The sequence below is a fragment of the Heloderma suspectum genome, chromosome 7 (genome assembly GCF_057233095.1).
Source record: "Heloderma suspectum isolate Gila_16-S chromosome 7, 16-S_ref, whole genome shotgun sequence".
Lineage (NCBI taxonomy): Eukaryota > Metazoa > Chordata > Lepidosauria > Squamata > Helodermatidae > Heloderma > Heloderma suspectum.
This window is the reverse complement of record NC_139464.1, coordinates 106,231,990-106,248,095: the sequence shown is the minus strand read 5'-3', so window position 1 is coordinate 106,248,095 and position 16,106 is coordinate 106,231,990. Positions and strand designations below refer to the sequence as shown.

Here is a 16,106-nt window from a genome sequence, read left to right as displayed (position 1 = left end):
GCCTGGTAGGGACATTGCTATACTGATGAAACAAAACTGCAAATAGTTACATACTGGAGTATCACTGTTTGCATAGACAAATGCTACATGCCACAGGCAAGCATTTGATGAGAAAGGAGCAAATTTTTATTCCTGCAATTAAAAGTGAAATGGACTCTCAGAACAAGCAGTCATAATTCGCTCAGTCATCCTAACATACATAGCTGTTCTTAAAAGTATTGTACAATAAAATGACAAAGTGATGGAATACGTTTGAGCAAGAACTCTTTATTTTGTAAATTAGTGTAGCAGTTTGACACAGGTACATTTGACCATTTTTTACAAATTCATGATCACATCATGCTCTCAGTTCTATAAGCAGTTTGTAGATTTTTTTTTTTTGCATAATTCTGGTTAAACAAGTTGTTTTAGACCTCACAGTTGGCAGGGGAAGGAGAAAAGAAACAAAATAACCTGAATAAAGATTTTGGAGAACAGCAAACTGATGGTTTTAGTTTCACAAAGTACTTGCCAATCAAATTTTCAAACAACTGAAGTATTCAGGCCTATGATAAAGAGCAATTTCACAGTGACAATACAATGCAAGTCTACAGAGATTCTGGCCAGCAGTAAGATGGGCTATTTTTATTAGTTAGAACTCTTTAAGAAGGCACATTTCATTAGATCATTTCAAAACTTGGCTCTTATATTTGCAAATTAAAAAGTACAAGCATTCAGTAAAATCAGTATTTTGTTTAAAATGTGCTTTAGCAACACTTGTGTTGGAAGACTCCATCTCAAAAACGCTATCATTTCAACAGCTATAAAGGCACAGGGCACGCCCTCTGGGTGAATATTCTGCTCAAGGAAGATAATGGGCCAAGGACTAACTCACACTAAGGCTGCAATGTTCAAAACGTATTGACTTCAGGGCGACTATTGTGTCGATTGTAAAACTCAAAATCACTTCCATCAGTGTAGCATCATTGCCTTTAATTGAACTATTTAAGATTGCATGGCTCTTAGATAACAGACTAATATAAAAACCAGCCAAGCCATGGTAACCTGTGTTTGGCAACTTCAGTATGCAAACCTAAGTATACTAGCACATAAGGTCTACTAATGTAGGCTACATGTCTGAGTAAATATGCATAGGATTGGACTGTGTGTCTGCTTTACAGGTTGGCAGATCCTAAATGAAATCTGTGATCCTAATCACAGCTACCAAAATATATCAATTTCAGTGCAACTTACTTCCAAGGAAATGCTTGAATTCACGTTGTTGTTGTTCAGTCGTTAAGTCGTGTCCGACTCTTCGTGACCCCATGGACCATAGCATGCCAGGCCTTCCTGTCCTCTGTTCTTTCCCGGAGTGTGCTCAAATTCATATTCATTGCATCGGTGATGCTATCTAGCCATCTCATCCTCTGCCATCCCCTTCTCCTTTTGCCTTCAATCTTTCCCAGCATCAGGGTCTTTTCCAGGGAGTTTTCTCTTCACATTAGGTGGCCAAAATATTTGAGTTTCAGCTTCAGTATCTGTCCTTCCAATGAGCACTCAGGGTTGATTTCCTTTAGGATTGACTGATTGGACCTCCTTGCAGTCCAGGGGACTCGTAAGAGTCTTCTCCAGCACCACAGTTCGAAAGCATCAATTCTTCGGCGCTCAGCCTTCCTTATAGTCCAGCTCTCACAGCCATATGTTGCTACTGGGAAAACCATAGCTTTGATTATACGAATCTTTGTCGGCAAGGTGATGTCTCTGCTTCTTACTATGCTGTCTAGGTTTGCCATAGCTTTTCTCCCAAGGAGCAAGCGTCTTTTAATTTCATGGCTACAGTCACCGACTGCGGTGATCTTGGAGCCCAAGAAAATCTGTCACTGCTTCCATTTCTTCCCCTTCTATATGCCAGGAAGTGATGGGGCCAGATGCCATGATCTTCGTTTTTTTAATGTTGAGTTTCAAACCAGCTTTTGCACTCTCCACTTTCACCCTCAACAAGAGGCTCTTGAGATCCTCTTCGCTTTCTGCCATTAGGGTGGTATCATCTGTGTATCTGAGGTTGTTGATAATTCTCCCGGCAATCTTAATTCCGACCTGTGATTCATCCAACCCGGCGTTTCTTATGATGTACTCTGCATATAAATTAAATAAGCAGGGCGACAATACACAGCCTTGTCCCAATTTTGAACCAATCGGTTGTTCCATGTCTGGTTCTTACTGCTTCTTCTTGTCCCTCATACAGGTTTCTCAGGAGACAGGTAAGGTGGTGTGGTACTCCCATCTCTTTAAGAATTTGCCACAGTTGGTTGTGATCCACACAATCAAAGGCTTTAGCATAGTCAATGAAGCAGAAATAGATGTTTTTCTGGAATTCTCTTGCTTTCTCCATGATGCAGCGAATGTTGGCGATTTGATCTCTAGTTCCTCTGCCTCTTCGAAACCCAGCTTGTACTTTCGGTAGTTCTCAGTTCACATGCTGCTGAAGCCTTACTTGTAGGATTTTGAGCATAACCTTGCTGGCATGTGAAATGAGCGCAATTGTGCGGTAGTCTGAACACTCTTTGGCGTTGCCCTTCTTTGGAATTGGAATGTAAACTGACCTTTTCCAGTCTTGTGGCCACTGTTGAGTGTTCCAAATTTGTTGGCATATTGAGTGCAGCACTTTAACAGCATCATCTTTTAGGATTTTAAATAGCTCAGCTGGAATACTGTCATCTGCGCTAGCTTTGTTGTTAAGTGATGCTTCCTGAGGCCCACTTGATTTCACTCTCTAGGATGTCCAGCTCAAGTTCAGTGACCGCACTATCATGGTTATCAGGGACATACAAGGCTGCTATCCAGTACCCAGCTATGAACACACAGGTACCATAATGTTCAGTAGAAATGAAATGTGCTGTTTTGTATTCTAATGCCACTGCATTCATGGATATCATCCTCTATACTCCTGCTGATCAGATGATTGCTGGGAGAGGGTGAAGGAATACCTCAGCAGTGCCCCCTCACATCAAGCACAGCAATGTATGCAGTGGGCTAATGTGCATGTGGGTCCCTGTACTGAAGCTCACACCCATCTATACATGCAACCCAGTCTGCTGTTGTGGGAGATTTCACACATTTGCTACAGCAAACTTGGGGGCCAAATGCATGCAGAAAAGAGATCACTTTTCCTGGCAGGAAGCTGCAGTATCCACACCTACGTGCACAGAATCCACATATGCATGTGGGGCTTTTATCTTGTTTTTCAGTATTATTCCCCCAGCATTGAACTAGAAAGCCACGTTTTAAACTGAGGGAAGAGGGGCTTAAAAATACTTAGCAGTTCAATGCTGGGAACAGCTGTGCCAAAAACCACTGAGCACACATGCCTTGTTGGGTCTTCTGGATAGTAGCTTAAGTAGTTAATTCCCAGCAGCTGACCTGTACTGGTAATGCTATAACAAATTCACATTTTAAAAAGAAAATCATTACTTCACAGGCAATGTAATTAACTGCTTATTTACAGGGCATTTATAGCTTGATTAATGCCATCCAGAGTTGTTATTTCATTCATTTGTTAAAAACTTGCCATTTTATAAGGCTGGTATGCAAGGGTTTAGGGGTTGTTAGATCATTAAACAAACACACCTGAAATCTTTAAAATCCTGTTTAAAATTATACAAAAATGTATCAATCTTAACTGCTTTCAGATGTGGTTCGTAAACTGGATTTTTCTTCAAATCCATCATCATTTATATTTATGTCTCGTGATTCTCCATGATTTAAGACAAAGAAATCTTCTGTTTTCAGTCCATATCTATCAAGTGCTTCTTTCAGTTTAGCTGGAGGATCCAAGTAGTACTGTGGAGAAATCAAGCCATATCAGTCATAAGTCATATTTTAAGCTATTGAGAAAGATTTACATTTAATACTAACTGAATATTTTGCTCTTCCAAATTAAAGGAGAATTTCTGGCTACAGTGAAATTAGTCAAGATCTTTTTTTGCTGTGGAAATACATCTACAAAGTTGTGCAAGCTCTAAATGGAGCTACCCCTTCAAGCATACCTTGTGCTTCTGTGATAGTTTGCAGGAAGTACTGTGGACCTAATCCTCTATTGCAGGATCTGAGAACAACAACTGAAGGCACAGCACGAGCAGCTGAGCCTACAATCCATCTATAATCTCTACAAGATCACCTAGGTCAGAAATAGACAAGGTCTGGCTCTCCAGGTTTCAGAACAACTTTCTCCCTAGAGCAAATTTCCTGGAGAGAGTGTGTGGGAGTGGCAAGCCAAGGGAAAAGGCTTAGCAGCCCAGCCAGTGTCCAGAAAAGGGCAGCACCAAGAAGCCAAAAGAACGAAGAAAGATAAGTCTCAGACTGGTACTTGAAAGTATTAGTTATGTGAACACTGCTCATTGCCTTTCAACCAACAGTCTTCTGCAGGGGCAAAGGGTCTTTCATTTCTCTAATCTTGGGACACCCAGGAGTATACCACTTGTGGAAGCAGCTTTTATATATACAAATCTGCTCAGCTCGTGGCTGTGAAAAATCACATGTAACATTCAGTACTCACACAGTGTTTTATCCACAACTCCTTCAGTCAAGGAAGTTTATTGTAAACTGCTGCCACTTTCTGTATTTTCCCATAATTTAACAGCCAATCCTAACAAATATTAGAAAGCTGTGTGCCCATAGCTCAGTGAAAGATCTGGTTCACATGATCACCTAGATTAAACAAGGCACCATGGCTTGGTTAATCCTGGCATGTGCATAGCACGGTTTGCCTAATTATTTGCCCAGGTGCAGCTTGTCATGTCATCCAAAACCAGGCAGCAAGGGTTGTTGGAGGGGGGAAAGAACCCTCAAATAACCATGGCCTGTTGATGAGTTATCTGTGGGTTTCCCCCTCCAACACGCCATGCTGCCCAGGTTCAGACAACATGAGAAGCTGCACCTAGGCAGGTAATTAGGCAAATCGCACCCTGCACATGCCAAGATTAAAGAAGCCACAGTGCTTTGTTGAACCCTTGGTGCAAACCAGCCATAGAGAACACACTCTGCAAACATAAACTCCAGGTTATGCCTCCTATGTTGTCAGTAGCCTGCTGATGTCCAAAGGCCTTTCCAGATCATCTTCACTGGCTTGGCCATCTCCATGTCATACGATCATTTACCAGTACAAGCTGACCGGTACAAAAAATGGGCAGGGAATTCAAACATTCTCCTCCTTGGAGATCTTCAGCTTTTGGCATGCCCCAAGCCATACAAGTTTCCCTCCCTTCCTAAACATGCCCAACAGAGGCTGGATTCCAGAACGTCTAAACCCTTTCCTACTACCTTAAAGGTAGAAATTTCTCTGCAGGACTTTTTCCTGCAGCCCAATGGGATTTTCATGAAATCAGCAGCCCACACAGGTGATTCATCAGGGGACCACCTGGAATGAAATGAAGCCTACACTTCCCCTCATTAACCATTTTTGGACAATGAAGTCATAACTACCTTGCAGTCATGAGTCCCAGCAACAGAGCAGAAAGAAAAAGCCTAAACTGTGAGGTTGAAAATGTCAGTAATCTTTTGTTCCCTGTGAGTTATTTGCTTTACCCTCCATAGATGTAAACATCATGGTAGACTGTTAGAGTTGTTGCATTTTAATATGCAGTCCTGGAGAGATTGCAGTAAAGTGGGAAGCAGTCCTTTTACATTTTCTTCTTTTTGCACAGCAGCAGCGAAGGTGGGCAGGGTGGCTCGAGAGGGAGGGGCTTGTCAGGAGGAGTTGGGAGGGAAAGGAGCTGTTCAGAAGGAGAAGGGAAGGCTACTTCTGGAAAACCACCAGCAAATTGCTTAGCATGGGGAATGTTTTCATTTTCTAGCTGCTTGGTGAGTGGCTGGGGCAACGCATAGAAACATACAAGGAATAAACCAGGATTCTGAGTTTAGACATAACGACAAACTCCAGTTAAATCAAGCCATGATTTGAAGCTAACTACAAAGCATTGTTTCACACTGTGGTTTGCTGCCATAAAACAAACTATGGTTTGTTGCCCCAAGTGGGTTCAGATGGTCAAGCAAGCCACAATTAGGCTAAACAAACCATAGCTTAGCATTACATATGAACGTGGTAGCAGGAGACTGTGATCTTAGATAACCACATATTAGCAAGGGTAAATATTATCCTCAGCAATCTAATAAGTCATTACTACATATTGTGCTTTCTTTGAATTTACCAAAACTGCAATTGTCAAGCACCAGTCCAAAAGACTAGTTTCAGTGCAGGCAAGTATACATATTTACATATACATTAAAATGATTGTAAATGAGTGGCTCCTGCTTATGAATGGGTAAAATAGTGTCCATATCAGGCTTACTGTCTTTAGTATAATGATGGACCAAAAACAAGTACGCTCACAGAAATCAGAGAGGCACCTCAGTCATAAATACTGCTGCCAGCCTTTCTGCCTGCAGCACTGGCATAACACGTGAAGTAAAAATGATGCCGACAGAATTATTGGAGCACCGCACTTGAGATCTGCTGCACCATCATTTAAGATTAGGTCACTGGGCTTGGGTAAAGTCAGTTATGCCAGCCTGAGTGGTTTATGGACTTTAGCCACTGCTTAATCCTCTTTGACAAACTGTTCTATGCACAAACACTTCAGCAGTGGCCAGGAGTGCTTTTTACCCCAGCTTAGGCTGGTACGTCAACTGAGAGCCTATTTGGAGATGTCAAAACTTACCTCAGTTCCCCATGTACTAGTCCAGCCTTTCCCAATCTGGTGTCCCCCAGATGTTTTGGACCAACTCTCAGCTAGCATGGCCAATGGTCAGGGATGATAGGAGTTGTAGCCCAAAATGTCTGGTGGGCACTAGCTTGGGGAAGGCTGCACTAGTGACATTCTGGATGGGCTACACCAGTTACTATGGTATGCACTCTGTGAGGGGGCTGCCTGGGTACTGGTAGGTGTTGGGAGGCTGGAACATGCAAATCTTACGTTGTGCCAGTTACAATGGTTGCCAGTGCATTTCTGGGCACCATGTGAAGTGTTGGCACTGAAAGCCCTAAAAGGTTTGAGACCGGATTACTTGAGGGACCACCTTCACCTATATCAGCCTGTCTGCACATTGAGATACTTGCTCAAGGCCTAGATTCTGTGCCTGCCTGTTAAAGGAATTAGTATTAATTAATTAAATTAAGGCAGGCACAAGAGAAAGGCCTTTTCAGCTGTGACCCTCACATTTGTGGAAGTCTGTTCCAACTGGGATTTGACAGGCTCCATCATTACAGGCCTCTAAATGGGCATTAAAATCTGTATAGTGGTATTTTATGGCTTTAATTGTTGTGAACTGCCTAGAGAGCTTCAGCTATTGGTATAGAAATGTAATGAATAAATAAATTTATTTGCGGCTGCATTTTCACAATTTGAACCATTTTATTTGGACTGCTATAATTGTGGTGTTGCTATATTTTCTGGTCTCTTGGTTATTGGGCTGAGTGCTGCTTTAGTGTTATTGCTGGCTGCCACCATTTAATTTTATTGTGACTGAGTGTTACTAGCTTTAATTATGTTTTTAATATTGCTGCCAGCAAATGGACCCAGCTTCCCACAGGTTGGAATAGCCCTTAGTTTGATACAGCAAAGCCTTCATGCAAATTTACACAGGTGCACCCATACAACCCCGATGGAGGGTCTGTCCACTCCACTCCCCTGAGGGTGGCTGCCTCACAGCAGCAGGTGAGGGCAAGCATTTAACTCTGTCCCTCAGTCTAGTAATCTCCTGTGGCTTCTAACTGTATCGACTGCAAAGCTATGTGCTGGTTAGGGAAGTCTGCCCCTAGTGATGGAAGATGCTACTGCAAGCACATTTAAAACTAATTAAAATTAATGAATGGGTTCTAAAAACCAAATTGCCCTGAAGTGCGCACCCCTAGGTTTCTCTTAGTATGCATGCCAAGTTTCAGGGGTCTAGTTTTCAGTCTTGGCACTAACAGACAGACACATATCCTCTTTTATTGTTATATATGGTTTAATTTACATATTATAAGCCCCCTTGTAAGAAAAAAAAATCTAAAAGGTGGGATATAACTATATTAAATAAATAAATCAGCATTCTGAATCTCTGTACTGAAAGTAGTGTGCAAAGAAGGTGTGAGAGGGTTTGTGGGCTTCAGAGTCCTTCTTCAATGTCTACTGTAAAGTGCAGGGATTTCACAAGCATGGTTGATTTATGCTTCCAAATCCGCACTTTTAAAACTGGGCCCAAACAGAAGTGCTGAACTGCCCTATAAATATAATTAGCACAATGGCTATCATTATGGCAGGCAGGAAGTGTGCATGTGTTTAGAAAGAGATTGTTCATTAGAATGATAGTGGAGGGCAGATTTTGCCATTCTTGCAACACCACTTTACTATTCCCCATAGGAGTGACTGCAGCCATTCACTTACATGGGAGGAATTAAAGAGAAGCACTTGGCTAAACCTGTTCCTTGCCCTGGTGACCTCAGCCATCAAGAATCAACTCCATTCCTATAGGCATAGCCCCCTGCCCTTTATCTGCAAAACCCCATCCTGAGTTGTTGGGTTGTTTCTGGGTCATGCTAGATTGTGACAGAAAGCTGTGGACTAGTAAATATGCATGATGAGAGTTTTGAGACAGAATGCTCTCTTTTCTTGTTTAGGAAACCGTCTTCAAACTAAAGAAGCTGCCTAGTGAAATTTTAAGCCAAAGTAAAACTACTTAGAAAAACACAAAGTAGTTTTGATGAGATGCAACTAACTGTATAAGGATTCCACTAAAGAGTACAAGGCTATGTACACTCTGGTTTCTTCAGTTACATATAAAATCGACAGCCTCTCTCACAATACTCAAACCTCAAACCAGTTTCTAGTCAGCATTTCAAATGGCTTGAAAACTGTAGCCATAGTTTAGTTACAGCTCCTAGACTAGTAATTCACAAAATATATGTTCGGCCTGACTAGTGTACCATAAGAAATAAATCTGAGTCCAAAATACATACCTGCAAAGGAGACAGCCCATTATTCTGCCCTTGCTTCCTTCTGATTGGCCCCCACTAAGGACAGGTAATTCTCTCTCCATAAGGTGTGATTAAGTGAACTAATCACATCCAGTTCAGAAGAATTACCAGTCCTCAGGAAAGGCTACCTATTCCATCTCTGTTTGAGTTAATGTTCTGGGCTGGCTTCCTTCCAGTCAAGAGGCACAGAACAGGGACTCATGCTGAAACACAGGCGATGGACTCCTCTATGGCTGAGTAATTTGTACACATGTTAAAAGAAAACTGTTTGCGGTGACAGAAGTGAAGGATGCCTCGTATTTTAATTCAGATAAAATCCTGTTATCAAAAGATGGGGACACACTGTTCTGGACTCTACCATTTTGAACGGAACATCCATAGTTGCACTAGTAATTAGTTCATACCTACCTCATTTGCTAAAGCAAAGGTCCCCCAGTGAATTGCAACAGACTTCTTTGTTTGTACATCAATGTGAATTCTTACTGCTTCTTCAGGGTCCACATGCTGGTATTTCATAAACCACCTACCAAAACAGAGATAAACATTTTTCCTTTCCTATTACACTGAAGCTAGCAGAAGTACACTAGCACACTTATTTCCCTGTATTGCCCTTTTTGCTGCTTCTTTTCTCTTTTTTTCTTTTCTCTTACTTGTCCATTTTGTTCCCTTTTTTCATGTTGCCAAGAACAGTTTCTCTATTCTGAGCTGCCTCTCAAGTCAAAATTTCTCCATAAATTCCCTGTCTTCTCATAAATTACTTTGATTTTTGCTATATATCTGCTGCCAGCCAACCTCCACCAGACCCTTGTCCATCAAGACCTAGCCTCTCCTCTCGCCTTTGTCTTTAGATTGTGAGCTCTCATTGTAAGGGCCCTGTCGCTCCCTATTGTTGGTACATCCAGCACATTATTGGTGGTATGTAAACAGTGGTAATTTTATACCTTGGGTCATAGGCTCCAGCTTACATACCTTGGTTCATATGCTCCAATGGGAATAGCTGCAAGATCAAAAGGTCCAAATCGCTTTCCTATCTCCTCAAATGCAACACAATAGCCAGTATCTCCTGCAAAAAAAAACCTATTCCAGGGTCCTAAGACGGACCAGCTTCCCCAGAGAACTTTGTTGTCATCTGTTGCAGTCCTCTTGGACCAGTGTTGAGCAGGTGTAAATACAAATGTAACTGCATCATGACCAGGAACACAGTTTTCTCCCCACCAGTCCAGTTCAATTACATTCTCACAGCCACATTTCTGCATCCAGTCCAAGAGACCCAGGGGCACAAACCATCTCAGGTCACTACCAAAGCGACTATTTAAATCCATTACAGTGTGGAAATCCAGATGGTCATAATGAGTGTGGCTGATCAACACTGCATCTATTTTCGGGAGCTGATCTACTGTACACGGAGGTCCTCGGAAACGCTTAGGACCCCCGAACTGTACTGGAGAAGCCCGCTGGCTGAAGATAGGGTCAGTAAGAAATGTAAGTTCATCCATTTCCACCATTACTGATGCATGCCCAAGCCATGTTACTCGTATACCAGCTCCGGTTTTTCCAACTTGTTCGGGGTTTTGGACAAAATAAGGTTTTAACACCGGAAGCTCTCTGTCAAGTTCCTGGCAAAAGAAGAACAAGGGCAAAATCAGAAAGTATATCCCTCTTACAAGCAAAAAGTATTGTCTGTCTCTTGGAGCCTTCAGCCAGAAATGCTGTTCAACCAGTCTGCACCAACAAGGTGTAATTTTAAAGTCCATGGATTAAATACACTCAAACACTGTTTAATGTAGACCGAAGTTGTTCATGTATCTCACTGAAGATCTCCCCACTGCACCTAAGCCATCAGCTGCCTGATGGCTTCTAAGGCCCTTAATGTCATCAGGACAACCAGGTCAATGGCATCCAGAAAGACACTTAGGGCCTGCGTCCCTAGGTCACCGGGGGTGGGAGGGCCTGTAAACCTAAGGCCATACAGCTGGTTGACTTGCAAGAATAAGAGGTTCCCTGTGACATCAGAACAAATTAATGAATAAAGGCAGGGTAAGCAGAGGGGAACGATGAAGAAACAAAAGTGAGGAGGAAGGCATGGAACTTTGGCTTGAGAAAGTGCTTGGCGACTCATAAATTTAATAAACAAACAGCTATCAGGACAAAAGCACAGCCCATCTCCTGATCAGCTCCTAACAGTTGAAATACAGGCACTTCTGTATGCTTAAGATTGTGGGCCAGCAGAGACTCCAGTATTAAATGAGCAGCCCAATTCTATGTATGTTTACTCAGAAGTAAGTCCCACTGATTTCAGTAGGCCTTACTCCCCAGCATGTGCCAAGAATTACAGCATAAAACTCGTTAAGGAAATATTTTCCAGCTTCCATGGTTGCTAGCAGAGCTGAAAATGTGTAGACAGTATCTGCTTCAGAGTGGCCTTCAGAGAGCATACAGCACTTAGAGCTGGATCTTCTGTAGCCCAAGACAGACTTTTTCAACTGGAGCCTTATTCAGCATAACTGTTGTCTCAGAAGATCTGTAGCAACTTATGGCAAAAATGAGTAATAGGGGCAGGATTATTTATTTACGGAGATTTTTAACCTTTCCCATTCAAGGTATCAAGGTGCATTTCCTCAGCAAAAATACTAAACACCATGCTAATATGTCCCCTTCCCCATATCAGCTTAATTTTGAGCAGTGAAAGTCATCCCAATTTTTAAAATAGTTCCTTTTGGGCTGCCATAGTGGTAGGTAGCTTCAGGGAACTTTTGCTCTATGTTACAGAAAAAATGGATTGACTGATTTTTCTATCCTTGACAACTGCATGCAGTCCAGAATATTACTATTTTCCAAGACCAAGCTGACAAACTTCAGGCGTATTGCCAGGTATATCCTATTTTGGAACATAAACAGCAACTTGTGGCTGGTGCCCGGTTGCGCTACAAAACGACACAGCATCTTCTTGTCAATCAACTAAAGCTTAAGGAAGAATCAGAACAAGGAAGAGATAGCTTGGATAAGGAAAAACAAGGAAAAAATCTATGCTGATGGCATGGTGACCTCATTAATGGCTGCCCTGGATCAGGACAAGACCCAAATATAAGCATAGAGGAAAGGATAGGAGAGAAGGAGAAGACAGAAAAGCAACTGAAGGAGATACAAGAAGAAAGGGATGCATTGCAGAAAGTTGTGATTCTGGAAATAGGGCAAAACTCCCATGACTGCACTCACTGCAAAAATATTATGAAAGGGTTAAGAATTAAATTGAAAGATGTTAAATTCGAACTGGACACTTTATGTGGTATAGAGGTTTTGAAAAGAGATGACAGGGATGATTAAAAACGAGCCATATGAAGGTACTTCAGGTAGTTAAATTTGGAGGCATGGTGGATATGGAAAATATGGGCACAGAAGAGGTGAAGAAACAGGTGTTGAGTGTGTGTGCTAAAGGGGATTTAAAGCCAAGAAGGGTGGGTGCCACTAGGAGAGAAATGCGCAGGATCCTGGAACTCTTAGTCTTGGTAGGTGTCATGTTCCCTTGGCCCCCATCTTCCTCATGCACACACACAAGAAGAGAGGCTTCAGTCTCACCTCTTTAATTCACTATCAACAGGTTCATTACAGATGCAAATCCCCGAAGACTCTCAGGCTACAAAGGAATAACAGCAGGGAATCCAAATGGGGACTATGATATTGCTGGCAGTTTGAACAGGGACTTGCTGGCTAGAATAACTTAAAGAGGGAAACCCCTCCTATCCAGTGATGCTCTATGTCGACCCTCACGCATTGTCAACCGGGTCAACCATCGGAGCTCCACCTCTAACTTTTCCCGCTTCGCTCTGCACCACAGTCTAGCATCCCTCAGGTCACGCCCCGTGCTCTCCTCCTCCTCCTGGATTCTCACGGGGGGGGGGGGAGGGCTTCAGGCCCAGCCATCTGGGTGCTAGCATCCTGAGAAGCACGCCTAACCATATCTGAACTGGCTGGGGAAGATCCCTCCCCTGGTTCTTGCTGCTCCCCTTCTGAATCTGAACTGCTAACTATCTCCATACGCTCAGAATCAATCCTGACAGGAGGTCCCATTAAGGAAATACAGGGGGCTGTTCTCCCAACTGAGGTAGACGATTGTATTTTGGGTTTTAGAGCAATGGATCGTTACCATCAGTCTACGAATGTGTCATTTCCCCAGCAACAGAAGTGATTGCTAGGGAAAATGATCGCCAGGAGAGGTCTCATTCTGTCTGTAGCTTCTCAATTCTTTTCTTAGAGACAAGCAAGCAGAAATGGATGATTCTAGGTTCTCAAGGAAGACTATACTAAGCAGTTACTGAAGTGGGGGAAAAACAGAGAAGAACCAAAATTTATCGGGGAAAAAACAACAAAGATTTCAGCAAATGAAAAAACAAGCTGCAGCTAACAATATTATTTGTTGTGTGTTTCATATGAATGTTGTCAGAGGGCTGTGTTGTGTGTCTGTATGTATTATGTGTAAATTGCCATACAATTATTTTGTTTTGGGCAGTCTTTCCTGAATTAGAAGACCACCTCTACATTCAAAAGAACGTTTTATTTTTAGCTCATTTTCAGTATGAAATTCATTTTTCAGAATACATTCATTATTACTGGTTATATATGCTGCATAATACAAAGGAATCCACTGGAATTCTTGTATGCATATATTATTTGTTGAACCAATCAGTCATATGAAACTACTGATGATAAATTTGGGAGGATCCTAATTGATAAACACATAGAGCCAGTACCAATGCCTCAAACATGACTCACCAGTATTTTGTGTGTACTTAATAAACAGTTGGAATGACATTTCTGCTCTCTGAATAGGAGCACAGTGAACAATGTTTTGCCATTTCAATGCAACAAACTTTAGGACCTTAAAGGTTGCACCAGCAATGTTTATGTGGCAATTTCTATCTTGTATTTTATTACTGTCCTTTCTTCTTCTTCTTTTTGTATTAAGGCACACACCAAGAAGCCATCAACATATTTAAAGATAATAACATGAGGTATTAAAAGTAGAACATCTGACCAAGTGAACAATGAGGGTTCAATGGGACATCCTATCGCACATACCGTTATCAGAATAACTTATATATCTTTGTGCAATACCACTAAGAAAGCACCCATGGTGATGTGGTGTCCCACCATGCAGGGAACAGCAAACCGTTCATTAATGAAGGAGGCCAACTGGATAACACTAGGCACCCTAAAGGTTTTCATAGAATAGAATAGTAGGGATGGCCTACAAGGCCATCGTTTTAAACCATATGTGATCTTAACGCCAGTAATCAAGTTCATACTCTTGAGAACCAGGGTGCGCAAAATTGGTATACTCTGAGGTCAACAAGGATACATTGGTAGTTAAGTAAGAAAATCCACCCCAGCAGTACATGCAGCATATGAAACTACAGGTAACATTAAATATGTAGAGTGCAGCTGATCCTCACTTTTTTTACCTCAGTGTAAGCGCACAGGGCCCCAATCTGGATGACGACCACCATATGTGGCTACTGAAGGTTTAACCTTTCCCACCTGGACACTCCCCCCCCCCCCCGCATGGGGGCTAAAAAAAGAAAAATCCTCCACTGGCACCAATAGAGGGTTTTAAAAATATATAAATAAATGTAACCCCCATGCAGGGGTGTGAATTGGAGGGGTGACTGGAAGCGGGGGGAGGAATTTAAAACTTGACCTACTCATGTACAGTGCCACAACAGTAGAAGTAAGTTTATTTGAAAAGTATATCAATAAGAGTATTGTTTTGCCTTTTCCTCCATAAGATCCCAGTTTGGTTATTATGAGATCAGTCACAACATCCTCTCACAGAGAAGCTTATTCAAACCACTAATCATGTTAGCTGATTCACATACACACACTTCACCAACTTTTTATATATTTTCTTCTTCACTTTCCAATCCAGACCTAATGTGAATTAATTTCCACAAACATAAATTCCACCTCAGTGCTTTAAAAAAATACAGCTGCAGAAATTAACTGAAAAGTCTTGGATGAAATTAAAATGCAAGAATCATTCAGGCAACCACTATTTTCAACAGAAAGATAGGAAAGGTTGCATTTATTATCTTTTAAATTTAGGCTGCTTTATCCCCACAGATGGCTACTGTGGAAGAGTAATATGTCCATTTTCCAATTTCAGATTAAAAACCTCAGAGCAGAATGAAACAAAATTATGAAATATGAATAATGAAACAAATGTGAACCTTAGGTATTCACCAGGGCCAAATTGCATATCCTGTTTAATATGATTTGCTCTCCAAACTGTCTTCATTTTGTTAAAATGCGGAACAGATTTAATAATTCAGGAAGGCACACCAAACCTTTCCTAAGAAGAAAAAAATATTTTATTTCAATAGCACAATAAACCTAAGGGATTCAGAAGCATATTCAAGCTCTTAAAAACATATACACAGACATTCTGCACTCTGATTATGACAACTTTTTCTCCATAACTTCGTTTCATGGAATGTTCAAAGAGCTCTTCCCTCTAGATGCTGAACCTCAAGCAAGAAGTATACCCTTTCCCAAGTAATCAGGCAGCATTAATTAAATCAGAAAGTCTTGAAAGCAATGTACAAGTCCACATTAAAGTATGTTCCACTATAAATTCTTTAAACAGAAACCCAGGCAATTAAACTTATTCTATTTTAGTATTGGCACACTGGAAGAAATATGCCAGCGTAACTGGACTCAAAACACCTAGAGTGCAAAGGCCATGACAGATGTTTCAAAGGTGGCACCAATAACAAATTGGCCATGGATACAGCTGCCTATGGGAACAGTGTGAGCTATTAAATCTATCTAGGCTAACAATCCTTGATGTGAAAAATCAGTTTTAATTTAGGAGAAACACGGCTGCCTTCAGCAGGATTAATGAATTGGCTTAAGATTTTGGAACTTACTACTTTATTACATTTCTATACCACCCAATAGCTGAAGCTCTCTAATCCGACGTCACTTAGTGGAGCAATGCAGCTGTTGGCAAAATGCTCAGAATGTATCCTTAAACTGTCAAAGGCTCCAGAAAAATCAAACATTTAATTTAAATATGCTGTGTTTTTTTTCTGGTCATGCTGGGCTCCCAGTATGGGGC

The 16,106-nt window shown here is 41.5% G+C and overlaps 1 protein-coding gene across 3 annotated transcripts in view; it reads right to left on the bottom strand.

Moving 5' to 3' along the window:
• Positions 1-247: 247 nt before the first annotated feature.
• NAPEPLD (N-acyl phosphatidylethanolamine phospholipase D) overlaps positions 248-16,106 on the bottom strand; it is a 34,468-nt gene continuing 18,609 nt past the window's right edge. For all 3 annotated transcript variants that reach the window (XM_084811486.1, XM_084811487.1, XM_084811489.1), the window contains 3 exons: positions 9,962-10,608; positions 9,401-9,515; positions 248-3,819 (listed from right to left, as the gene is read on the bottom strand). In XM_084811486.1, the coding sequence (XP_084667612.1) occupies positions 3,655-3,819; positions 9,401-9,515; positions 9,962-10,608 (927 nt within the window). In that variant the 3' untranslated portion in view covers positions 248-3,654. The remainder of the gene's footprint in view (positions 3,820-9,400; positions 9,516-9,961; positions 10,609-16,106) is intronic.